Source organism: Camelina sativa, chromosome 4 (genome assembly GCF_000633955.1).
Source record: "Camelina sativa cultivar DH55 chromosome 4, Cs, whole genome shotgun sequence".
NCBI lineage: Eukaryota > Viridiplantae > Streptophyta > Magnoliopsida > Brassicales > Brassicaceae > Camelina > Camelina sativa.
The window spans coordinates 13,069,875-13,095,355 of NC_025688.1; the positions used below are offsets into that span (position 1 = coordinate 13,069,875).

The following is a 25,481-nucleotide window of genomic DNA, read 5'->3' on the forward strand; positions in this document are numbered from 1 at the left end:
TGGTGTTTGTTGCAATTTCACCGTCTTCTTCGTCCTAGTATGCCCTAAGTCTCTGTGGCTTTACCCTTTTTCGTCTTTTCACATAACCCTCACTAATCTGACGGCTCTGCTTTCTTCCACGTCAGCTTCGTCTTCTTCAACCCTCTCTCTCTCTCTCTCCGTCACCGTCTTCTCCTCCTTCCTTTAGTATATCGCGTTATTTATACGGTTTCGCTTCTAGGGTTTCCTCCAGATTCATCTCCCCTCTTCGTTTTTTATTTGGTTTCTCCTCTCCTCGAGAACTTGTCTCAATTTCGCTGAAGCAGAGACCTTCAAGCTCCAATTTTGTTCAATTCCGGAGACAATTTGAGGTATTTTGATCGTAATTCATCGAAATTTTAAGTTTTGATTGAATTGGTACTGTAAAGTTTTTGTTTTTCTTGTTCGATTTCTAAGTGTTTTTTGTGTGTGTGTGTGTGTGCTCTGGGTTTTTGTTTAGGGTTAAGAGAATCATACTCTTGATTTGAAGGTTGAGTGGGGATTTGGGGTTTTTTTCTATATGAGGGTATGGCGATCGAGAAGAGTAGCGTCAAGCTTTCGAGGTTTGATCTAGAGTACTCTCATGGTGGTAGTGGTGAATCTATGTCAAGTTACGAAGAACAACTACGTAAAAACTCAGTGGCTAATAATAATAATGTTGATTCTGAGGATGAAGATGATGATTTCGATGAAGATGATTCAGGAGCAGGCTCTGATGATTTTGATTTGCTTGAATTAGCGGAAACTGGTGCTGAGTTTTGCCAAGTTGGGAACGTTACTTGTAGTATCCCTTTTGAGTTGTATGATCTCTCTTCTTTGGAAGGTATACTCTCTGTTGATGTTTGGAATGAGTGTTTGACTGACGAAGAGAGGTTTAGTCTCTCCAGTTATCTCCCTGATATTGATCAGCTCACGTTTATGCGTACGTTGAAAGAGCTTTTCGAGGGTCGTAATTTCCACTTTGGCAGTCCTGTTAAGAAACTGTTTGATATGTTGAAAGGTGGGCAGTGTGAACCGAGGAATGCGCTTTATCTCGAGGGACGTAGTTTGTTTCTACGAAGCAAACATTATCATAATTTGAGGAAGTATCATAATGACATGGTGGTGAATCTTTGTCAGACAAGGGATGCTTGGATAAGTTGTAAAGGGTACAGTATTGACGAGAAGCTCCGTGTCCTGAATATTGTAAAGAGCCAAAAGACTCTGATGCGTGAGAAAAAGGATGATGTTAAGGAGGATTCATCAGAGAAAGAAGAGCCTTTCGATGGGCCTTGGAGCAGAAAGGAAAAAGATAGGAAGGCTACTCAAAAGAAATTGTCTCGTCATTTTGGTTATGGTGTTGATTCAGGTTTGGAATTTCCTAGCCGGCGGCAGCTGACGGCCTTAGAACAGGATAGATATGGAAAACCAAAGTCGAAACTGAAGTTTCCGTTTGCTAAATCATCTGTTGGGCCATATGCTCCAGTGTATAATGGGTTAAGTATGAATTCTGCGTACAACCCCTCTTCTCTTGCTAGACACAAGTATGGTTCAGGTTTGGTTCTTGGATCAGAAGATAATATTGACGATGATGATCAGGATCCACTCTTTGGAATGGGTTCTCGCCGAGGGAAATCTGGATACTCAAGGCCTGGAAAGAAACACAGATTTTCAAGAGACGGTGAACCAATTTCTGAACATTTTATGGGTCAACCACCATATTCATCAAGGCATCCCCACAGCAACTACGCAAAATCGAGTAAATATGCAAATAATAGTCAGCCTCGTGCATTTGCTGACCAGATGAAGCCTGTGAAAGGTAGTCTAGCGGACCTTCGTGGTGACTTGTACCGGCATGGGAAGAATTATGGAGATGGCTTTTCTGATCCCAGATATATATCTGATGACTTGAATAGTAGAAGCAAAAAATTGAAGTTTGAGAGGGGCTCACCTGATACTAGTTTGAGATCTTATAGAGCTTCTATGCAACAAATGAACGAGAGATTCTTAAATTCTGATTTTGGTGAGAACCAAGTGCAGGAAAAGATTAGGGTGAATGTGGTACCAAATGCGAGGTCTGGTGTTGTGGCATTCAGAGATAGCAGAACGTTCTTGGAAAATGATGATACAGAGTCAGATTCATCCCTTGGTTATGATGATGAGGAGAGAAATCGCTTTGTGCGGAAGAAATCATCCGTCTCAGTGGATAGGCTGAATAATTCTCATTTTCCAATACTCAAATCCAGGCAAGATAATAAAAAGAGCAAATCCAGAAAGAATGATATGCAGGATAATCAATTGCTTGATGAACGGGGTGCTTACTTGAAATACTTAGGTGCACCTGGAGAACACATCTATGTGCCAGGGACAGAGAAGCACTCCTTCAAGGCAAAACAGAAGGGTAAGATGCGTGACAGGAGTCCCTTAAATCACTTTTCCTCTCGAGATTTTGAAGATGGCCCGGTCACTAGCTTGAGTGAGTTGAAGGACAGAAACAACAGGAAGGAGATTTTCAGGGCAAACAAGAATAGTCAGACAAGAGAGCAAATGATTGATAGACAACTGTTTCAGAGACCATCTGCAAAACCAAATTTGTCTGGGAGAAAAAGAGGCTTTGATGAAGATGACGAGTCACTTGAGATGAGAACATTGGTTGATGATAGTGCTCTGGGTCTACTTAGTAGGAAATATGAGGTTTCTGATGGTGACGGTAATAGTGGTGATGAACACTTAGATGCCAGGTTGTTGGTTTCTTGCAGTGCCGTGTCGAAAAAGAGGAAGACCAGAGAGTCTTTGATGGACATGGAGAGGAGGGAGGAGAATGGTGATCTGCAGCTATATTCCGACATTCCGGTTGATGATGTAATTGTCTCAAAGAGAAAGGGAAAGAAGAAAATGGAGGTTGATACTGGTGATTTGGAAATCGGTGACATACCAAAAGCCGCGAAGGGAGTAATTGAAGTAGAGGTGGAAACCAAGCCGCAGAAGAAGCCATTTGTGTTGATCACACCAACAGTTCACACTGGCTTCTCTTTCTCTATTGTACATCTTCTATCGGCAGTGCGTATGGCAATGACAAGTTTGCGTCCTGAAGATTCATTAGATATTAGCAAACCTATGGCAGTGGAGAACGCAGAACATGAAACTGGAGAAAATGGTGCTCCCGTGCCCAAGGAGACAGAGGATAACAAGTCGCCACAGCAAGGAAATGGAAACTTGCCATCCCTCACTATCCAGGAGATTGTTAGCTGTGTGAAGTCAAACCCGGGAGATCCTTGTATCCTTGAAACGCAAGAACCGCTTCAGGATTTGATTAGAGGGGTTCTGAAAATCTTCTCCTCGAAAACCTCGCCTTTAGGGGCAAAGGGTTGGAAGCCACTTGTAACATATGAGAAGTCCACAAAATGCTGGTCTTGGATTGGCCCCGTTCTCCTTCCGTCTGAACAAGAGGCTGTTGAAGAGGTAACATCGCCTGAAGCCTGGGGTCTTCCGCACAAGATGCTTGTCAAATTGGTTGATTCATTTGCAAATTGGCTGAAAAATGGCCAAGAAACTCTTCAGCAAATAGGAAGTCTTCCTGAACCACCGTTGTCACTCATGCAGTGTAACCTTGACGAGAAAGAAAGGTTCAAAGATCTGAGAGCCCAAAAGAGCCTTAGCACAATCACTCAGAGTTCCGAAGAAGCAAGAGCGTATTTCCGTAAAGAGGAATTTCTGAGGTACTCAATTCCGGACAGAGCCTTTGTGTACACAGCTGCTGATGGTAGAAAGTCGATGGTTGCTCCTCTGAGAAGAGGTGGAGGGAAGCCAACCTCGAAAGCTCGAGATCATTTCATGTTGAAACGCGAAAGACCACCACATGTCACAATTCTGTGTCTGGTGAGAGATGCAGCCGCCAGATTGCCTAGTAGTATTGGGACAAGAGCTGATGTGTGTACCTTAATAAGAGACTCGCAGTATATCGTGGAGGATGTATCGGATTCACAAGTGAATCAAGTCGTGAGTGGGGCCTTGGATCGTTTGCACTATGAGCGAGACCCTTGTGTCCAATTCGATTCAGAGAGGAAGTTGTGGGTGTATCTACACAGAGACAGAGAAGAAGAAGATTTCGAGGATGATGGTACTTCATCCACAAAGAAATGGAAGAGACCGAAGAAGGAAGCTGCGGACCAAACAGAGGAACAAGAAGCTGCCACTGTAGCTTTCAATAGTGAAGAACAAACCGAAGTTGAAATGGGTACAGAGCCTAAGATTGTTGAGCCCACGGGTTTGGACGAGGATCAAAGTGCAGCAGACCAACTGTGTAATGAGACTGAACAAGCTGCAGAGGAGCAAGATGGTGAGAACAACACTCAGGGTAATGAGCCAACAATGTGGGAGCCTGATCCTGCTGCTGTTGTTTCGAATCCGGTAGAGGATAACACATTTATCTGCCAAGAGAACTCAGCGAATGATGATTTCGATGACGAAACATGATTGGTGATACCAGGTGCGTTTCAAACACTCTCTTTCATATTCAGATTCAATTGATCAGATCAGCCATATTGTAAAAAAAAAAAATCAATAGGTTCATTAGTCCTTCCTGACTCTTAAGTCCATTCCTGTTGTGTGATGTTATCCTTCTGATATGCCATTTGTATTTTCAGGTGAAAAGGCCATAGTATGGTTAGTTGTTTAACAGAAAGAGAAGCTTATGGATTTGTATAAAAGACATAATTGTTTGGTCCCAATAGATGTGAAAAGAGTGAAAAATCACAATCACAGAGCTCTCTCTCTCTCACACAACAAACAGGTTGAAAGAGGTTTCCTAATGTTCTCATGTCATCCATGTTTTTTATTCTTATAGAAAAAAAAAAAAAAAAAAGTTAGTTAGTGGTGTTATTTCGATTAAACGTCAGTATTTGATATATTATAGGCATAGTAAAAAAGATTGTTTCATTAGGTTAACTTTGAAATACTAAAGAAAAAAGAAATGCTGTTATATATATAACAAAGGTCGACCAAAAATCAGAAATTTTTCACTACGATGATTGACGACATTCATCTAAAACTATAAAACTGTATTGGAACCATATATCAAGAAAGCATGGATGGCTGAACCTTAAAAACCATTAACCCAGGCTTTGGATTCATGCTTCAATCATTTTCATTTTTCAACATGTGTAAATATAATGAGTGGCTCTGTTTTGTGTTATCCTTTTTATCAGTCATATATATACAAAACGATACTATGGCTCTCTCTCCACCAAAACAAAACATCACCAAAGAAAATGGCTTCATCACTGAATATTATACACGTGGAGCGAGTCACTCCTTCAAGCTCCGACTCGTCTGAGTCACTCACTCTCCCAGTCACTTTCTTTGACCTTCTCTGTTTCAAAATACCTCCAGTCGAACGAGTCATCTTCTTTCGACTCACCGAAGCAAACCGCTCTTATTTCGACTCAGTCATCGTCCCAAACCTCAAAACCTCTCTCTCTTCATCCCTCTCTCACTATCTCCCACTCGCCGGCCAACTCGTCTGGAAACCACTTGATCCCAAACCCAACATCGTCTACTCACCAAACGATGCCGTTTCATTCACCGTCGCCGAGTCAAAAGCGGAGTTCTCCCGCTTAACCGGGAAAGAACCATTCTGCTCCACCGAGTTACACCCGTTAGTCCCTGAGTTACAAAACTCCGACGACTCAGCCTCGGTCATGTCGTTTCAAGTCACGCTGTTTCCAAACCAAGGGTTTTGCATCGGCGTAACCGCACACCATGCCGTTTCAGATGGGAAAACAACAACCAGTTTTCTTAAATCTTGGGCGCACATATGTAAACATCAAGGCTCATCTCTACCTCAGGATCTACTTCCGTTTTACGATCGCACGGTCATAAAAAGTCCACCAAATGGCGATATAAAAGTTTTGAACTCATGGGAGACTTTAGTCAAAACGTTCACGGGCGGTAAAGAACCAGTAAACCCCAAGAGTTTAAAGCTTCGTCCGTCGCCCGTGATTAGTCCTGAGGCAGTCCGGTACACTCTTGAGCTCACTCCCAACGATATCCAAACGCTTCGGGAGAGGCTCAAGAGAGAGTCTTCCTCCTCCTCCTCTTCCTTGTCAAAGAAGCTTCGTTTGTCTACGTTTGTGATTATATATTCATATGCTTTAACATGCTTAATAAGAGCTCGAGGTGGAGATCCGAATAGACCTGTCGGGTTTGTGTTTGGTGCGGATTGTCGAAACGTAGTCATCCCGCCGATTCCATCGAGTTATTTCGGTAACTGCGTCATCCATAACAGGAGAATTCCATTAACGGCAGATACGTTTATGGGTGAAGAAGGGTTTTTGGCTTCTACGAGGTTAGTGAGCGAGTTGGTTGAGGAATTGGACGAGAGTGTGGTGTGGAAGATCCCTGATTTTGTTGAGTTTTTTAGTAGTATTCCACAAGGAACACAGGTTGTATCTGCTACGGATTCGACCCGGTTTGGAGTATACGGGTTGGATTTTGGGTGGGGAAGACCGGAGAAAGTGATGGTTGTGTCGATTGATCGAGGCGAAGCGATTTCTTTGGCCGAGAGTAGAGATGGGAATGGTGGTGCAGAAATTGGCTTCTCCCTCAAGAAACATGAAATGGATGCTCTCATTGATTTGCTCCATAAAGGACTAAAACTTTGACCACTTATTTACAAAGAAGATATGCCAAAAAAGATTCTCACAATTTCAAAGTCATGTTTGTGTGTTTGTACCACTGTTTGTCACAGACTCATCCTTATTTTTGTTTCTATTTTTGTGTGTGTTTTTTTGTTGTTGTAAAATGTATTTAATTTGCAGTGTTTTTTTTCTTTCAAATGTGATCATGCAAATTTTTTTTAAAATGAAATTCAACAATGATAAACTTTGAGAAATATGTGCATTGTGGCTGCATATGCTTTAACTATATAGGCGGTAATTTTCTATCAAATATAAGACTAAACCGAGAAACTTTTCGTATTTTTTCTATCTGGAACGGAATTATATCATAGATATTGTCTATTAACTTAAATAGGATCATGAACTACTCTCATGCTTTTAACTTAATAAATTCAAGATAAGCATATGATGTCATATCGTGACCATCAATTGGTTATACAAATTTCATAACAGAATGAAACACATTGAAATTAATTGTCACTACATTCATAATGAGATTTTGCTGCTTATTTTGTGAACTTCGAATTAACTGATATCTTCACCAAGGGACTCGGAGTACAACAATTTGGATATATTCTTTGCAATTTTTACATTTTTGATATACGTGAACGTTCTGGCAAGATATCTCAAAGAAGGTTTTCCAAATAATAAAAGAAAAAAAAAATGGTTACGTTTAAACATTTTTATAAGTCACGTTTAATGCTATTGACATTGTCAGGTACTCCTCATCATATTCAACAAAAACTATACCACTAACATACTTTTGTAAGTTTACTCTCAGTTTGTAAAAATACATTTTAAACTTATGAGGTCGAATTTAACGAGCAATATAACCATCTCATGTATCTTTTTCGAAGAGCTTTTGAGAAAGCGTACATTATACTTTCAATATTTTAAATGTATATTTAGACTTATTATCACGATAGTTTCAATTTGATATAATATTTAAACAACATATCAAAGTCAAAGCTTACCCTATTGAGAAAGCAAACCAAAAGTAAATAAAAAATTACACTTAAAGAGAGGGGTAGATAAGCCCCTAGATGCTCATACATTTTTCCTGGAATCTTTATAAATCTCGAAGGCACATATGACAGAACATGCTATGTGGTTGTATGTCGTATAAATTTACCTTGACAAAGATTCTTGCAATAATCGCATAATGGTCGATAACTTTCGGGAAAAATTTGAACCTCCAATATCCCATTTAATTTGAAATTTTGATCAGGCTTCATGTATGGGTGAAGACCCAATAAACATTCAGTATGAATAGTGGTGCAACACTCATCACACCAATAGAACATTGTATCTCCTAAATCACGTTCACATACCTCACACCAATCTTTCTCACATATTTCTTTCCCAAATAGAAGTTTGAGAAAGTGTTTGTCATGTTTATACCTTGCTTTGTATGGTAAAGTAGAACATTTAAAACATACAACAAAATTGCATTTGATGCAATTTAGTTGTTTATAATATTTTCTTTTGCATACCTGACATTGGAGTTTTTCTTCCAAATCTAAAGCTATGAATAACGGATGTTCATGACCTTTGTAATCAAATGGCTCAGAAATTGAAGCACATCTTACATCTAGATCGAAATTGCATTTCATTATCGGACACTGGTAGACAAATCCACTGCTAAGTCGTCCACAAGCATTGCAGATGAAGTAATTATCGATATATCCACTTTAAGCCTTCAATGTAAGTGGATGAGGATGTAACACATGTTGTACTCGTTGGGGAGCATTTGCACATGTTTCATGGATAATGTAGTCACACTTGATACAAGAATAGAAATTACCTTTATAGATTGGTAAAACACATACTTGGCAAACATTGTTTTCATCATAACATATATTGGCCTTGAGTCGAAGAGGGTGTTCATGAAGAAAATGAAGTATTACTCCATCAGAAATCATATGAAAAGGCCTAGCATCTTGTGTTATATCGACTTATTCTGGTACACCTTCAAGTTCTTTTCCATCCCATACATCTTTCCCGATAGCACATCTTGAATGGACAATATAATCACTACACTTATCACATATATATGCACAATAATCATTAAGAATACTTTGACGACAAACCCCACAAGACCAATCACCGGATCGTACAGAAGAAGCGTATGAGATACGATGGTGATGACGTGATATCTTGATGATACGAGGGAAATATAAGCAATCTTTATGAGATACAAAGTTGCATCTAGCACATATGTTGGTGGGATCATTTTTTCTTAACAAACCACAAACGTCGCAAATTAAGAAAATTTGTCTATGGAAAAAGGTTAGGGGGTGGTCATGACTTTTAGGCTTGTTTAAAAAGAAGGGTATTGGCTTCATCGCACATAATGGATGAATGATAACCTCACAAATAGTACAACAATAAACTAGAAATTTTGCTACTTCCCCGCAACATAAGCACTCGATGTTACGATGATTGGAAGGATAATGAAAAACTTGGAGAGAATGCTCCGGGTGGTAAGGGTGTTTGATTTTAAGTGGAGACTCGACACATTCTTTATGGTACACTTTTTCACACTAAAAACAGAAATACTCTTTTGTGCCAAAACTTGAGCTGTAGCATGCAGAACACCTACCATTGGCATAATTTTTTTTTATTGTTGCCCAAAAGAAAATATACTGCATGATAGTCAATAGATGGATGGTTTTGAAATCTTGTAGAGAAGATGAATTCAGGGGGTGAAATAGAGGAGAAAAGTGTGTAATAGTCTATAGGTGGATGCTTTTGAAATCTTGAAATCAAGAATCTCGTAGTAGGACATAAGAAAAGAGGTTGAAGAGAGTGGTCGTGGCTCGCTGCTTGATCACCAGAGGAGGATGGGCTTGGAGTTTTTAGAATGGGATGGTGATATACCATAAACAGATTACCATCTTTCTCTTCCTCATGAAATCCACCGACGGAAGCCATAGATGCATGCTCCTTAATACGATTAATAGTTTCCATTTTCCACAGTATATATGAAAACTCGAGTCCAATCATTAACGTTTATTCCGGTTATCTGAATTATTCTTTTCTTTGTAGTTGTGATTTATTTTCTTCCCACGCAAGGTAAATGTAGGACACAACAAGAATTTACTTCCCCATTAGTCACAACAACTATAAAGAAAAGAATAATTCAGATAACTAAGCTCGATACAGTTTTCATTTTTTTTCCTAATATTAATGGTATAATTGTATAAACGATTGTATGTCATTTCCAAATTTTCTCTAGTACAAATAAATAAACAATAAAGAATATTAAATAAAAGCTGATGTTTTTAATTCTCCAAACCAAAAAACTCCATGAATAAAAGAGTTTTTACGTGTATGCAACAATACTCTCTCTGTACAGTGTAACACTTAACCTGTCCTTCGGTTTTGTAGCACCAAGCCTCTTGATGTTTCAGTTCACCGCAGAGAGGGGGAATCTTGAATCCGACACAGCTGCCTCGTAAAGAGAAGCACGGATAAGGTGTTGCTGCTGCTTTGCATCCCCATTAGCTTGCTTCAACAATTTCTCATCTCGAAATACTCTCAGTAACTCCTCTGATGCTGGAGTTCTAAGTTCCTCGATGGATTCAATGCTCGGTATGTCGATTGGTCTTTTCCTTGGCGTTGAACATGATGGTTCATCCACCTATGGCGTCCAAAAACACACATCAGTATTGCAACTAGACTCTAAGACAACCTATAATGTCTGAAAATGTGCGGTTTTCTTGGTTTGTTTTTGTGCGAGTTGAAATCTTAAAACTTACTACATATTCATCAAGAAGACATTTCCCTGCATTCTCTGTGATCTCTACGATCTTGTGATTGTGATCACTCTTGAGCTCTACCAAATCTTCACAACATGGAATGATCATGGAGTTGACCTTTGTACATGCATCACTATCGAGTTGCAATGAATCTGAAAAAGGGGTAAACGTTCAGCAAAAAAAGATGAAGAACCTTTTGAATCTGTCAATTTAAGGGAGTTAGTTAGCTCTACTCACGATCAATGGAAGTAAGAAGGCTGCCATTTGCAGCATCAAAAACATCAAGAGAGGATGATACAGCGGACGAGAATTGAGAGCGTAGGTTCTCATTGGCATCCATGCCACCTCTGTTGAGAGATTGAAGTGATAAGTGACTTGTAATAAATGAGAAATGGTGGAACAAAGAGAATTGTTTATGCGGAGATCGAACCTAACGATGGAGTCAACAGAAGCCACATTGTTTCGTTCTAGACTAACTAATGATTCTTGAGCTTTCCTCCATTGATGTGCACTCATCTCAGCCTTCTCCAAGCTACAATTATCCATTTCAAAAAGTCAAGCAAATGCATGACAAAAGCTCGGCGCTTAAGATAAGATATGATGTGAAGTTTTGTAAACTGTGAGAATTTTATTTATACCAGTTTAAGAGAACTTCTTGCATAGCTTTCTTCCCACTCTCAACCGCTGAAGTGTCCTCGTGGTGGCTAGATTCTGTTTTCTCCATGTGAAGGCTCCACTCAGCTTTAATGGAAGATGTTGAATCTTGCATCGTTGACATCTCATGTTGTAGGGTGGTTGTTCTGGTGGATGTGCTCTCGCGTAGATCGTGTACAGCCATTTGGACCTAAAGATTAAAGATTTTTCTCAAAGCCGTTAATCAAATGCATTTCCTAAGAACTAACATGCATAATTGCATACGTACAAGGTTTTTCTTCCTAGCATTAGAATTTGCCAGAAGTTCTGCTACTTTCTCTAGCAATTGTCTCTCTTCATTTGCAGCACATTCCTACAAGACAGAGGAAATAGCATTAAAGCTTATGCAAGACATTTGCAGCTGAACATGTGTCAACAAGGCAAGAACCGGAATCACCTCAAACTTGTTTTCAAATTCACTCAATTTCTTGTGGTTAACTGTCTGGGCTTCTTCCACAATCCCGGTTAGTTTGGTGGCATGCGTGTCTAGAGTCTTGAAGAATTCTACTGTTACTTTTGAAACTGACCTTGCTCTATCCACAGCTCGTGAGTGCGCCTGCAAATAATAATGTTTCAAAACCAACATGTCTGATATCAATATTTTAACATTTTAAAGGATCATCGAGGATTATTAAACCTTTTGTTGCTGCTGAGAAAATGTAATAAGCTTCTCTTCCTGTTTGTTAAGGCTACTTTGGAGATCTTGCAGTAACATGTCAGCCTCTGAAGCAAAACCCTTGAAAACCTATAAGAGACAACAAAGGACGGAGATTGACTCAGAACAGAGATAACAATGGGTCTAGTGGGATAGATAAAGTACTAGACTTACATTCTCAAGTTCATGCGAATGTTTCGAAACTTCTGAGTTCAGGCTACCAAAGGTCGATTGAGAATTTCCATCTAGCTTCACAGCTATGTTATCAAGAGCTTCGATGCCAGAACCATATACAGTCTTCAGTTTTGAAAGTCTCTCACGGAGTTCTTCAGTAGCCTATACAGGAAAAAAGCAGAATGAGGCAAAAAATGGTCGGTGAAAACAAAAAACAGGCCATAGAGAAAGAAGAAAGAAAAAAGAAAAAAATCTAGTTCAAGTTATGATGTTTAACCTCAGATTTTGTCGAGACAAAGGACTCCATGTCTTCCTCCATGTGTTTAAGTTGAACCTCTTGTTGAGTAACAGAAGAAGCAACAGTCTTATGCAATAGCTCAAGCTGTTGTGTGAGCTGTGACTGAAACTTTTGGATGAGAAATCTGTTCCCGTCCTCAATTTTGTCCTTTCTTTCTGCATAACAACAGCATATATGAATCAGGGAACATCTATCAACACAAATTGAAAACTTTGGTCCATGAATAATTTACCTATTTTGGAAAACAAGTTGGAAACATCTGATGCTGCCGTTTCTAGTTCTGTCCGCAGCTGAAAGGCTCGCTCCACAAGTGATTTTTCTGAAAGTCGCAAGACAATGGTCAGAACCACTAACTGCTAAAATATTCCTCATAAGTCATAAGTAGAATAGTAAGGAATATTAAGTACCTGACTTGAGGAGATTAGATATTACAAATTCCTTCTCTTTAATGGTTGCATTCGCCTGTCGGTATTTTTCTTCAAGATCAAACAATGAGCACTCAGTTTCCTCGAGCTTTTTCTGATATTTTGTAGAGAGATACAGTTAGCTTTTCATACATTTCAATTAGCATATATAGAAAATGGCTCTGGGAGGAGTTAGAAGAGAAATCAGGCCCAGGCGTATACCTCAGTTTTCTCTAGTTTCTCACTCAACTCGGCAGTTAAAAGCTGCTGAGAATTGTATAGTTCCTGAAGTTCAACTACTCGCTGCAGGGCCAACATAATCGTTACAGAAATACCAAGTGAGGCACTGATGGGATCTGGAATCAAATGATGTGGGTTCATACCTTGTCCTTGGATTCTGATTGAAGTTCTAATCTTTCTATCTTTTCAGCCATTGCCTATGGTTTAAACACAACTGAATAGTGTTACTTTTCATATTTAGGATTGAAAAAGAGGAAGGCATAGATAAAAACCACTCAGTTCAGAGAAAAGTAAAACCTTTTTCTCAGCCTCTTCTTGAATATAGCGGTCTTTTGGAATATAAATCCCGTTTTTCTCTCTCGCAGCATATACCTCTACGAAAATATAGGAAATTTATTAAGAAGATGCAATAATGAAAGCAGAAACGAATAAAAATTACAATACCATGAAAGGAATACTATGAACTATACCTTGCTTCAGTCGGTCAATTTCAGAATAAAGATCTTTCATGACAGCAGTTTTCATCATCTTCTGGTTGATCTGGAATCAAGAGGAAGTTACTAGCGCTGTTGTTTTATGTAAGAGTTATAATAATGCAGAAGAACATCGTTAAAACTCACCTCTGGTTTGTTCTTGATATTCTTGGCACGATGTGCATAATCCAAAGTGCTTAGAGTCTCTTCTAAACAATGGATGGAAGGTGAAATTGTAGCGATAACACACGTTTTTGTCTTTCCTCCCAATGAATCCCTCAGGAGCCTCGTCAACTTGCTATCTCTGGAAATTCAAAAGGCAATACCTGAGTACCCTCTAATGGCAACAAGAATATTATAAACTAGTAGTTCCTTTCAAAGTTTCAACTTATCACTTGTACCTGTAAGGAATATGACCAGAGTGCTCAACAAGCGCGTTAATGACACGGCCAAGAGTAAGTAAACTCTTGTTGATCTCTCCAGCTTCTCTGGCTCGTCCCTGCAACAACCATTTTCAAATTACTTAGCACTAACTTCCATGACTGCCTTGAAGACACTGACATTGGAGACAAAGATAATAAGATAAGTATACCTCTCGCGCACCAGAACGTGAGATATTTTCAGAACCAGCAAGGTCAACAAGATTTAGTTTCCCGCATTTGATCATCTCTTCTCCCTCTGGAGTATTTTCCTTGATGTGAATAGTGATAGAAAATATTGAATGAGAGCGACTACTTTGCTTGTTCAAAAGAGTTTCAGCTGTACGCCTTTTCGCAGAACCTTTTTCCAAGATCTTGTATATTTCATTCGCTGTACTAACTATCTCTTCTTCTAAGCCACGAACAAAGACACTTCCTTTCCCATCTTCCATGAGGGCAATCGATTTTTTAGACTTTTCATCAACAAATTTTATAGTCTCCTCTGGTGCTAAAAGATCTGAGATTTCCTCGTTATATAGTTCTAGGAAGGTGACCTTCATGCTATATTCAGCCCCCTGAGCTTCTAATATGTCGAAAATTTGCTTAACTGCTCTTGGAATAACACCCGCATCACTCGGGAATTCACCATTCTACAAAAAAAAGCAACCATAACTATTTAACAAAACTACATGAAAGATTATACTGAATCATACAGAAGCTCAATAGTTTTTTTGTAGAGCGATCAACCTTTTTCCTCGCACCTCCTTCCATCGTATATGTCTTTCCAGTTCCGGTCTGACCATACGCAAAGATGGTACAGTTGTAACCCTCAAGTACTTCAAACACAATCGGACAAATGGCTTGGTCATATAAGTCCTTCTGTTGAGATGCCGGACCAAAGACCTGAGTAGTTCAGAGAGAGAAAAATGAGACAATTGAGAGACAAGCATAATCAAGAAACAGGCTTTATGACAAATATATATATAACCTTATCGAAAGCAAAATGTCTATCAATATGCTTTCCAGCAATACTCTGAGTAGCAGCAACTTCTCTACGATTCTCGTTACAAGAAATCACCACCGGTGTATGTATTCTAGCCTCATCCTCACTCAATGGCCTATTAAAGAACCAGCAAGAAAGATCAAAACCCAAAAGAGACCAAAATACAAAAAAAAAACACAGAGCAGCTTTAGCCACTGATAAAACCACACCTGCAACGCAATATGACCTGCACATTCACACCCTTTTCTTTATCATTTCTATTTGAAGAATTTGAGTCAGAAGATCTCGACTCTCTAGCTGATTTATCACTTGATCGTGGTGTCTGAGCTGGTGAGAGAGATACAATCCCACCTCTCCGTTGCTGAATCGAGTCCATTCTGCTGAAATTATCTACCATTTAGGTTCCCTCAACTCTTTTAAATTCCCCTCCTGCACAACAAACACAAATCGATCACATTGAGTAAAATGGATCCAAAGAGGAACCAAAACAACATTCCTCAAAACCAATCAAACATATATATATATATAAAGGTAACATTTTTTCAGATACCCAGAAACTAAAACTACATATTCAATACTCAAACCCTAAAAAGTTCTTAGTTTGACTCAAATTTAGCAACTTTCTGACTCAAATTGACTCCATTTCATGAATCAGCAAAAAAACAAAATGTGAACACTTTGGTGAAGAGCTACTTTATTATGTAGCTACTCTAATACCAAAGTTCATCTACAGATCGATGATACGAAATCGGATCAAACGATCGATCACTAAAAAAGAAGAATCTTGGAAAATAAGAAAATGATTCATTGAGTAGTACTTTTCCAGGAAGCAAAACACAAACTCTGGAGATTTGGAAGACTTACACAGAGAAGGACAAGGCTTAACAATGGCGGATACGAAAGAGAGAGACTTGGAGAGAGAGAGAGAGAGTGTGTGTGACTTCTTCAAGTGCATTTATTGTTCCTTCTTCTCAAAGCAGAGAGATGAGAGAAGAAGATGAGAGATGAAGTAAAAGGCACAAAACTAATAAGTTAAAAAGATGAACGTTTTGTAAACGACGTCATTATAACGGTTTAAGAAGACCGGATCCAACCGAAATCTTGGTTCCGGTTTTCTAATTAATTATCCATATTATTTATAAATCTTTTGTAATAGAAGAAAAAAAAGAAGAGAAATTCATAGTTTCATACACATTACTATAATTCATTTTAAAATTTTAGATAAACTAGAATTGTGAAACTTATCCGGTTTGATTTAATTGAGGCTACCGGTTAAGTTTGGGTTATTTTGATCTGAACTTATTTGTTTTAGTTAACGGCGTCAAATCAAATCGTTTACTTGAATTATGCGTTAATTGCTCTTTCCATTTTTTAATGTTTTATAATTAATTAAGATTTTGTTTTTTTCTTTCCCACTAAATTCTATTTAGATTAGATGACAATTCTTTTAAAAACGTCAGATTCTCAGATTAGAAGATTAGAAGACAATTTTGTCTGTCCCGTTTTGAGGGGAAAAGTTAGAACCTTTTTAGAGTTTTTTTTTGTTAATTTTAAAATTAGCTCATTCCCATTAACATAAATTTTAAATTTTAAATTTGAATTTTGAGACATCAGGTAGTAAACTAACGGGCTTAGTTTAAAAAAATTTTAAACTCCAATGTGAAAATAGTCTAATTTCTCACCTAATTATCTATCTACTAAAAACGACAGCCACACAATGCAAAACAATATATAGATTATATATGACACAATAGTCAAATATTATTAATAAAAAAAACTAAAACTTATAATCAAACTTGTAAACTTTTTTGTCCTTCTAAATCTTACAAAAGTCAAATGTGTTCATCCAATGAGTTTGATACCATAGACATGTCCCAAGTTATTTCACATGTTATGGTTAAATTAATTAATCCTATGTAAAACCAATATGTCAATGTTAGACCACAATTAATGTTCTTGAAATTAGTAAGAAAGTAGTAATATACTACTAGATTATTAGTGAAGAATTCTATTTTATGTTTGGCAAATATATGTATACATATATGTTTGGCAACATGTGGTTTCTATACATGAGATGTTATGTGTATATTAAGGAGTGAATAAAGAAGCTTGAAGAAAAAGGGAGAAGGCAAAGATAAAGTGTGGGGTTAAGAGAGCATGTGATATGATCCCTCTCAACATGTGGTCTTCTTTTTAAAAACCCCTTTTGCTTTTTATTTGCTCATCTCCCTCACTATCAACACACACAAACACACATATTATAGTATCTGAGTAAGTGTGTGTGTGTCTGTTTGTGTTTTCTCTTAAAATTTGTCTGTCAAGCTCAGCGTTGCACTCATATCTACGCAGCATCTTTTGGAACCAAACACATGTGGGGTTTACTTGTATGGTATCGATAGTTTGGTTCATATTTGTTGGAATAGGTGACGTATTAATTTTGTAATATTCAACATCCCTATTTTTATACATATTTATCGTATCTATTGACTAATGACTTTGAAGGTAACACAATTTATCTAAAAATTTCACCATTTCATAAAGGGAACAAAAATTGTTGGAGCTACGAATAATATCATCAAATCTTGTTTTGGAACAAGACCCTTCAAAAATGTTCAAGACGGTTTATGATTTATTATGTATACTATCATAATATAGAGTAATTTATCTCTGTAAATGGAAGTTTATAATCTCACAAAGTTGTGGTTAAAACAAATTTGTTTGATATATGAGTTTTTCGAGGTAATAAATAACTTTAGTCTTGTATATTATGTATAGACTTTACATGTGTATATGCATACTGCATACATTTCGATCGCTTGCGAGACACTCTATCAAAAGTACTGCATTAGGTTGCTTGTGTCTTACTTCAACTCATTTTATTTGGTAAATATACTCTAGTGATTCACATGCATTGTTTCAGAGGTTTTTGATTCCTTGCCTCCACCATTACACAATTTCATTTCCAATGCCTGTTTCACATTTAATTTGCTTTTTTTTTTAATTGTAAAAGCTACATAATGCTAACACAATTGACTAAAAGAAAAGCTTAATTATCACAGTTTTAAAATATATTTGGTCTTAAGTTTATCCTAGTTGGAGTAAACAATCCAAAAATCCCAAAAATCAATCGATTTGCAACAGTTGAAAGGGCATAATCATCCAAAATGCACAAGTTGAGAAATCTGAAAATAAATTGTAACTTTGTCAAAAAAGGTTGCTAAAAACATGGATCGTGACAATTTTATAAAGACCCCTTTTTTTTTTTTTTTGGTATCAATGTTAAGTTTTAAGTTTATACTCCCTCTGATTTTTTTAATTGTCGTTTAAGGTTTTGCACACAAATTAAGAAAAGTATTAAATTTTTTGTTTTGCCCTTTATTAATATATTTCATAATTTTTTGATTGGTTAAAACTTTAAAACAGTAGGAATATTCACCAAACATCTGCATTGAAAATCTAAAATGACAAGTATTATGAAACAAAAATTAAGTCCCAAAACGACAATTAAATTAAAACGGAGAGAGTACCATTTTTATTTGTGACAGAGATAGCGGAAAAGCCCAAAATATTACAATACGAAAGGAAAAGAACATAACATAAGCAAGATTGTTAGTTTTGCAAGAATTTGGACAAGGTTTACTTTTGTATTTAACCCAATGTGTTTGGATCATTTTTAGTAATTATAAATTACTTCAATTTTTACATTTTTGTATAAAATATTTTCCAAATTAATAAAAAAATGCTTTTAAGTATCTACAGTATATGAAAACACAATTATGTATTCATTCCTCGAATTTATCACTATAGTTTGTTTTAGGATTTTAGCCATGTTAGATCTTATTTTTAGGTTCTAGATATGGTGTATTTATAGTAATAGTAACGCAAATTTAAGAATGGCGGGTAATTAGGATATATCGTAATGCATGCTTGTGTCCAAAGCATGATGTCAACATTTGTTGTTCCCCTGTCTCGTTCGATCCATTAACACATTTTGACAGAAGAGCTAGCTAGACTCTAAAGAGACAATATATATAAACCAATCAATCTCAACATATTAATTATCATGTTAATAATATTTATCTCGTACGTGTGTAATATTTTTTAAAAAATTTAGTATAAGCGTTACCAGATATGACACTTCGCTTCCTGAGATTGATATCAAGATTGCGCCGCGCTGTGTATGCATCCCTCTTCATGTAAAGGGGTCAAGAAAGTTGTGCTTCTCGCTCCCTAGATTTTGTTGCTTCTTTCTTTATCCAACTTGTCATTTCTTTTTTCCTCAACTATCAAGTTATTGAAATTCTAACTAAAGACTTCCGTCTCTGTTGAATTTTATAGATATGCTCGGGTTTTTATTTTAGGAGAAGGATGTGTCGAGAAGGCGCTAAAACTAGATGGATGTAACGTGAGAGGAATGGCATTTGAAGTTAGACTTGTTTTGCCGGTAAAACGAAGAAGATGCACCACCCGAGGTACTTAAATTTGCTCTTGCTTCTTGATTTTTGGTCTAACAGATTAAATCCTCTCTCATTATACTTTGTTTTTTTTGTACTCTATATTAGGTTCTAAGAGGATTGCTCTTATTAAGGAGAAGGAGAAGACGAACCTCTTTGGTGTTTCTAACGGTGATACAATGCAACCTTTGTTTTCTTTTTTATTAATTCGGTTTTCTTTGAAATCACATACATACTCTTCGACATATATCCCAGGAAATAATAAATCATATATATTACAACTTATATATGACTTATATAAATAAATTTGTCTTCAACGAGGAGTTACTTGAGTAATAAAACCAACATCGATGGAGCAGAGAGCGGACGTATTGATAGATAGATCCACTAGTCCTGCTTGTTCAAGTCTACTCCGGAAGAAAAAACCTGGTGGTTGAGGTACAGCGAGAGCAATTGAGGTACTAGTGAGCATCTGGACAACAGCTGACATGGTTGGACGATCTTCAGCTTCTTCTTGAACACATAGTAAAGCGATATGGATGCATCTTGAAACTTCGTTTATTCGATATTTATCATGAAACGATGGATCCACGAGCTCTAATGATGACCCATTGCTCCATAGTCTCCAAGTCTTGTGAAAATTTTAGTAATTAGAACTTTGGTCACACTCTTGTATAAAGCAAAATACTAAAGTAAAGATTGGAAAGTTTAAGGCTATACACTCACATATGTAACCAAATTGCCAGGACCAGTATCCATTTGATAGAGATTGCTGTTCTTTTTCCCACTTACAATTTCAAGAATTAAGACCCCGAAGCTATAAACATCTGATTTCATGGAGAACTGGCCATACATTGCATATTCGGGAGACATATAGCCACTATGACAAAACTCAAAGCTTTAAAATAGAAGCAAGCATGTTACATGTCTTAAGCTATTATATGGAAAACTTACTATGTTCCGACAACTCTCCTCGTATTGGCTTCCGTTTGGTCCATTCCAAAAATTCTCGCCATACCAAAGTCGGCGATCTTTGGGTTCATATTAGCGTCTAGGAGGATATTACTTGCTTTGAGATCACGATGTATGATTGTCAGTCGTGAATCTTGATGAAGATAAAGAATCCCTCTAGCAATTCCTCCAATGATTTTGTATCGTCTAGACCAGTCCAACTGGTTTTGCAGTTTTGCATTGTAGGGTCTGCGAACGCATATTTACAATGTTACAAAAAAAGTGACATGCAATTTTGAAAAAAATATATCTTTAACTTCACTGACCAAAAATGAAGTAGTCGAGGCTTTTGTTGGGCACAAACTCATAGACAAGTATCCTCTCATCTCTTTCCAAACAAAAGCCTAGCAGTCTTACCAAATTTCTATGTTGAAGCTTTGCCACAACAACAACTTCGTTTGCGAACTCCCTTTCACCTTGTCCGGATGTCTTGGATAACCTCTTCACTGCAACATGTACTCGACTAGGAAATATACCCTACAATAATAATTTATTTTTTAAGACTAGGTTTGCAAATTGGATGCATAAGATCATGAAAAAGGTGTACTACTTAAATGCAATTTTGTAGAAGTTTCACATAATCCCATATATCTCAATAATCAAAGTACTGTATTGTGACATATATCATGTTTGAAACTTGTTTTTCCTCAACACATTTTTAAAACAAATTTTGTTAAGCGTTTAATATATGTAAAGATTTTGAAAGCAACTCATTGTTTTCTTCGTTTGTGGCCTAAGGACTAGATCGGACAATGGTAATACCTTGTAAACTTCACCGAATCCACCTTGACCAAGTTTGTTAGTCTCACAAAACTTATTTGTTGCTGCCTCAATATCCTTAAAATCAAACTGAAGTGAGCCCGCACTGGTAATAGTATCCCTTTCTGTAATAACCATTCTGACAACTCAATTAGGATAGAGTAACACATAGAACATTCAACGTGAAAAAGAAAAAAAAAAGGTTATGGTTTATTTATCATTGGTGTCTTTAGTACCTTGAGTAGATGGTTCCCTCTCATAAGTCGTCCTTCTTTTCTTAGCCCGGAAACTAAAAACAGCTACGGACAGGAGAAAAAGGGCAATTATTGGAACAACAACAACGATGATTATGACATAGGTGTTTCTGCCTTTTCCTGCATTCACAGAAATATAAACGGAGCACCACTGTTTTAGCAACTCTTGAATGTGTCAGAAACAAGTTTAATTGCAATTAAAATGAGGATAAATTAATGTTACCACGACATGAAGTTGATGCTGGTGGTGTTCTATTGGCGGCTTCATTATAGAACGAGTAAAGCTCGTACCTTGAATTACAACTAGGGTAAAGAAATTTTCCTCCAATTCTGTAAAGTAACATTCCATTGATGGACTTTTGTAGGCAATGTAAACAGTCTTCTGTTGTAAGATCAGGAGTGCACTGAACTAGCAAGTAAAAAGTCTTGGATGCGATGGCCTTTCCCGTATAAAACTTTCTAGAACTGTTAGCTGCTTCAATGGCAGCTTTTTTCAACGTGATCCACACGAAATCCCTGAACTGCTGTACTTGATCATTTTGATTAGTTAATGAAATATTAGTGCCGTTCAACATGCTAAAATTTCCATTGTATGTAACGGTTGAGAGAATATAATGGTACGATGGTGATTGAATGAAGTTAACAAGTTTTCTTAAAAGTATTCTCTTTCGAGATGTATGCTAATCCAAAACCTTTAAAGATGCCCAAGCCCAACACATCAATGTTGGCCGAAGATTGAGACAAATCCAACAATCTAAATCCTAGAGCGCCATATACCTAGAGCGTCTATCTTAACTCATACAGTAGTCATACATCATACGACTTGCAAGCTTTACGTTTTTTTTTCTCTATAATCAAATTAAAGATTACAAAAATAAATATCAAGAAAATTATTGATATATATATATATATATATATATTAAAACAAAAGTAGCATATTTATCAATTTCTAAAAAAATTATAAAGAATTTTGAAGACTTCAACAAAATCAGCATAAGTGAATAAGTAAAACATTTTTACGAATTGCTAGAGAGTATTCAATAGTTTTGCTGATTAATATTCTAAAATCTTGTAAAGTACTCCAAACAATTTCTGTATTTTGTGATACTTTGCATGACTTTATTTTACGAAGAAAATGTATAAAATCATGAACCAATAACATAATAATTGATTTCATTAACAATTTTAGAGTATTTTGTTTTAATTGAATAATAAAATTTTGTTAAGATTTTTAATGACTTTTTACAAATCAAAAACTAATATAACACTAAGCTTTAATAGAGTTTAATAAAATCTTAATCTAATAACAGCATATTCTATATAATATTTAAAATTTTAAAAAACTCTATTCAAATCTCAAACCAGTAACCCCCACTTAATCTGTGTTGGCTAAAACTATAATGGAAAGAATATCATCATCATCATATCAAGGAAATAAAATCTTACATTGACATAAAACTCCAAAGAGAAAATTTGATGTTTTATTACGGTTTTAGATTTGTTGTTGAATCACTATTTCTTTTGTTTTTGAGAATCTATTTAACAAAAATAGTCTATGTAGTAAGAAAACTAAACCAATCAACTAATTGAGGATTCAAAAAGTTTTTTCATAGAAAGAGTGATTTGTAAATGATCGTTAAAATTAGTATAATTAGTTAGGCATGAGAATTCGGGTATTCGGTTAGAGTTCGGATAGGAACCGATCGAATCTTGGCCTTTTGGATAGAGGAACTTAAACCATCACCAACGGTGCAAATGGACAACGTTGCTAATATATATACATATATTAATCATATAACAATATTTTATTTTTTTATTAAAATTAGACCACTACTAAAGAGACAAATGTAAAGACAGACAGTCAAAGAATCGGTTCTCAAATAAGCATTTTGAGAACACTCTTACCTTCTCTCTTATTTTTGAAATATTTTTTTTTAATGAGAAATTTGTTGAGCAACTCCTACTCGATTTGCCCTTAGGACCCGAGTAGTTTCGGTTTGGTTCCGAGTCAGTTCAGATATCTGAATGGGAAACCGATCAAAAACTGAACCGATCAAGAATTTTTAGCATGCTATATTTTATTTTAAGTTCTATATATATTTTTGTAATTGAAAAATTAAGAAACATTTGTGATAATGTAATGGCGGGTAAATAGGATCAATCGCAATGCATGCTTGTGTCCGAAGCATGATGTCATCATTTGTTGTTCCCCTGTCTTGTTCGATCCAAAGACACGTTTTGACAGAAGTGCTAATCAAGCAATCAGTTTCAAGATTTTAGTTCTCTTTACCCACTCCTCACCCTGGCTTTCATCTCTTTCTCCGGGAACAGGAATCGTCGGAAAAAGAGAAACCGGCCGATGGAGAATGCCGTGGAGAAAGATGCGTGGAAGGCACATGTGGCGATGATCGTTGTGCAATTGTTTAGCGGAGGATATCACGTCATTACCAAAGTGGCTCTCAACGTTGGTGTGAATCAACTTGTCTTCTGCGTCTTCCGTGATCTCATTGCTCTCTCAATTCTTGCTCCTCTTGCTTATTTCCGTGACAAAAGGACTAGACCTCCTTTGAATCGACAATTTCTTTTAGCTTTCTTCTTCCTCGGCTTAACTGGGTAAGTCAGATTCTACATCTCTTATAATCTCCATGACTGTGTGTAATCATCGAAAATGTTGTTTTTGGTTGTGGATTAGGATATTTGGTAATCAGCTTTTGTTCCTCATTGGTCTCAATTACACCAATCCAACTTATGCTGCAGCCATTCAGCCGTCGATCCCTGTTTTTACTTTCATCTTGGCTCTCATTATGGGGTAAAGACTCCATCCAGTCTCTCTCTTTACTTCTCTAACTCTAGCAAAACTAGAGAATCAATCAATGTCTTCTCTTTTCCAATTTTGTGTGTTGCTGCAGAACAGAGAGACTGAATTTATTCAAACTAGAAGGTCAAGCTAAGGTAGGAGGTACAGTGATTTGTGTCGCTGGGGCGGTTCTGATGGTTTTGTTTCGGGGACCAGCTTTGATTGGGGAAACAGAGGCTGACGTCTTGGGTCATGGTGAAACAAGAAACCCTGAAACAACATCTGGACATTTCATGTCTGGCTATTTCAATGGACTTGGGAGATGGAATTTGGGAGTTTTGTGTTTGATTGGGAATTGCACTTGTATGGCTGCATTTCTTGCTATTCAGGCATGTCATTTTGCTTCCATATGATCTAAACACTTCAGTTTCAGTTATCTTCTTGTCCTTGGACTGACCTTGCATTGTAAACTTATGATCAGGCTCCGGTTTTGAAGAAGTACCCGGCCAATCTTTCAGTCACAGCATACTCGTATTTCTTTGGCACCATGTTTATGTTGACATCTGCTTTTTTCATGACTAATGAGTCGACGAATTGGAGTCTCACAAGATCCGAGTTCTTTGCAGTTGTCTATGCAGTAAGTTTCCCACACCATATGTTTGTTGTATAGAGTATAGTCTCACTCATTAGATTTCTCCAAATGAGTAACTCTACAACTTCCTCTGTGCAGGGAGTAATCGCGTCTGCACTCAACTATGGTCTCCTGACGTGGTCAAATAAGATCTTGGGTCCTTCTTTGGTTGCTCTCTATAATCCTCTTCAACCTGCAGCCTCAGCTTTCTTGTCCAGAATCTTCCTTGGAAGCACGATCTACTTGGGGAGGTTTAAAACTCTCTCTCTTTTTATCTCTTATGGTTGTTCTCAGCCATCAATAGGATGTGTTTGAAGTTGCCTAACTAACTAGGGTTTTTTCTCCTTCTCTCTTATAGCATTTTAGGCGGATGTGCAATCATTGCAGGTCTTTACAGTGTCACCTGGGCATCTTACAAAGAAAAGAAAGCAGCAGCAGCAACGGGTGTCATTCCAATCACCTCCAGGGAAGCTGAACCCTTGATCTACAGGGACCATAAGAACAAACCAGTAGGACATCTATTCACAAAGCCTCCCATCTCTTCACCAAAATCCGCTGATTGAACAAAAAAGTCACTCTGGCTTCTTGAAGTTACTTGGGTGACCTGTTGTCGACAAGATGACTATCAATTTTTTCAACAGTATATTTATTCGTATGCACATCAATATTTAACAGAGTATCAATATCAGGCTCATCTAATTCAAGAACGTTTCCTGGACTTTGATGCACCCACTTACATGTGATTGAAAAGCTTTAATGTCCTCAATGCGAAACTCATTGT

At 37.0% G+C, this 25,481-nt stretch overlaps 5 protein-coding genes across 7 annotated transcripts; 3 read left to right on the forward strand and 2 right to left on the reverse strand.

Moving 5' to 3' along the window:
- LOC104780398 lies at positions 1 to 4,978 on the forward strand. Of its 2 annotated transcripts, XM_010504890.2 has the most exons (3): positions 1 to 350; positions 479 to 4,486; positions 4,644 to 4,978. In XM_010504890.2, the coding sequence occupies exon 2, from the start codon at positions 547 to 549 to the stop codon at positions 4,471 to 4,473; it is 3,927 nt and encodes a 1,308-aa protein (XP_010503192.1). In that variant the 5' UTR covers positions 1 to 350; positions 479 to 546; the 3' UTR covers positions 4,474 to 4,486; positions 4,644 to 4,978. The 2 variants fall into 2 exon arrangements, with proteins under 2 accessions (XP_010503192.1, XP_019100175.1); XM_019244630.1 differs by lacking the exon at positions 4,644 to 4,978 and having other exon boundaries at positions 479 to 4,489.
- On the forward strand, positions 5,148 to 6,828 carry LOC104780399 (phenolic glucoside malonyltransferase 1-like). The gene has a single exon (XM_010504891.2). The coding sequence runs from the start codon at positions 5,169 to 5,171 to the stop codon at positions 6,657 to 6,659; it is 1,491 nt and encodes a 496-aa protein (XP_010503193.1). The 5' UTR covers positions 5,148 to 5,168; the 3' UTR covers positions 6,660 to 6,828.
- On the reverse strand, positions 9,873 to 15,798 carry LOC104780400 (kinesin-like protein KIN-5D). The gene is made up of 23 exons (XM_010504892.1): positions 15,659 to 15,798; positions 15,004 to 15,223; positions 14,780 to 14,909; positions 14,539 to 14,694; positions 13,965 to 14,441; positions 13,774 to 13,871; positions 13,520 to 13,676; positions 13,370 to 13,439; positions 13,197 to 13,273; positions 13,043 to 13,096; positions 12,882 to 12,962; positions 12,663 to 12,774; positions 12,488 to 12,574; positions 12,235 to 12,410; positions 11,958 to 12,119; positions 11,766 to 11,873; positions 11,526 to 11,684; positions 11,358 to 11,441; positions 11,074 to 11,279; positions 10,866 to 10,967; positions 10,673 to 10,782; positions 10,436 to 10,587; positions 9,873 to 10,317 (listed from the first exon to the last, which is right to left on the reverse strand). Exons 2-23 carry the CDS (start codon positions 15,189 to 15,191, stop codon positions 10,084 to 10,086), a joined length of 3,180 nt encoding a protein of 1,059 aa, XP_010503194.1. The 5' UTR covers positions 15,192 to 15,223; positions 15,659 to 15,798; the 3' UTR covers positions 9,873 to 10,083.
- Positions 19,361 to 22,083, reverse strand: LOC109132489 (cysteine-rich receptor-like protein kinase 4). The gene is made up of 8 exons (XM_019244115.1): positions 22,075 to 22,083; positions 21,499 to 21,952; positions 21,255 to 21,437; positions 21,022 to 21,143; positions 20,522 to 20,736; positions 20,203 to 20,448; positions 19,975 to 20,128; positions 19,361 to 19,879 (listed from the first exon to the last, which is right to left on the reverse strand). Exons 1-8 carry the CDS (start codon positions 22,081 to 22,083, stop codon positions 19,562 to 19,564), a joined length of 1,701 nt encoding a protein of 566 aa, XP_019099660.1. The 3' UTR covers positions 19,361 to 19,561.
- Positions 23,285 to 25,473, forward strand: LOC104780405 (WAT1-related protein At3g45870). 2 transcript variants are annotated; one of them, XM_010504897.2, is made up of 6 exons: positions 23,285 to 23,885; positions 23,965 to 24,081; positions 24,182 to 24,458; positions 24,551 to 24,706; positions 24,800 to 24,951; positions 25,059 to 25,473. In XM_010504897.2, the coding sequence occupies exons 1-6, from the start codon at positions 23,632 to 23,634 to the stop codon at positions 25,261 to 25,263; spliced, it is 1,161 nt and encodes a 386-aa protein (XP_010503199.1). In that variant the 5' UTR covers positions 23,285 to 23,631; the 3' UTR covers positions 25,264 to 25,473. The 2 variants fall into 2 exon arrangements, with proteins under 2 accessions (XP_010503199.1, XP_010503200.1); XM_010504898.1 differs by having other exon boundaries at positions 23,671 to 23,885; positions 24,187 to 24,458.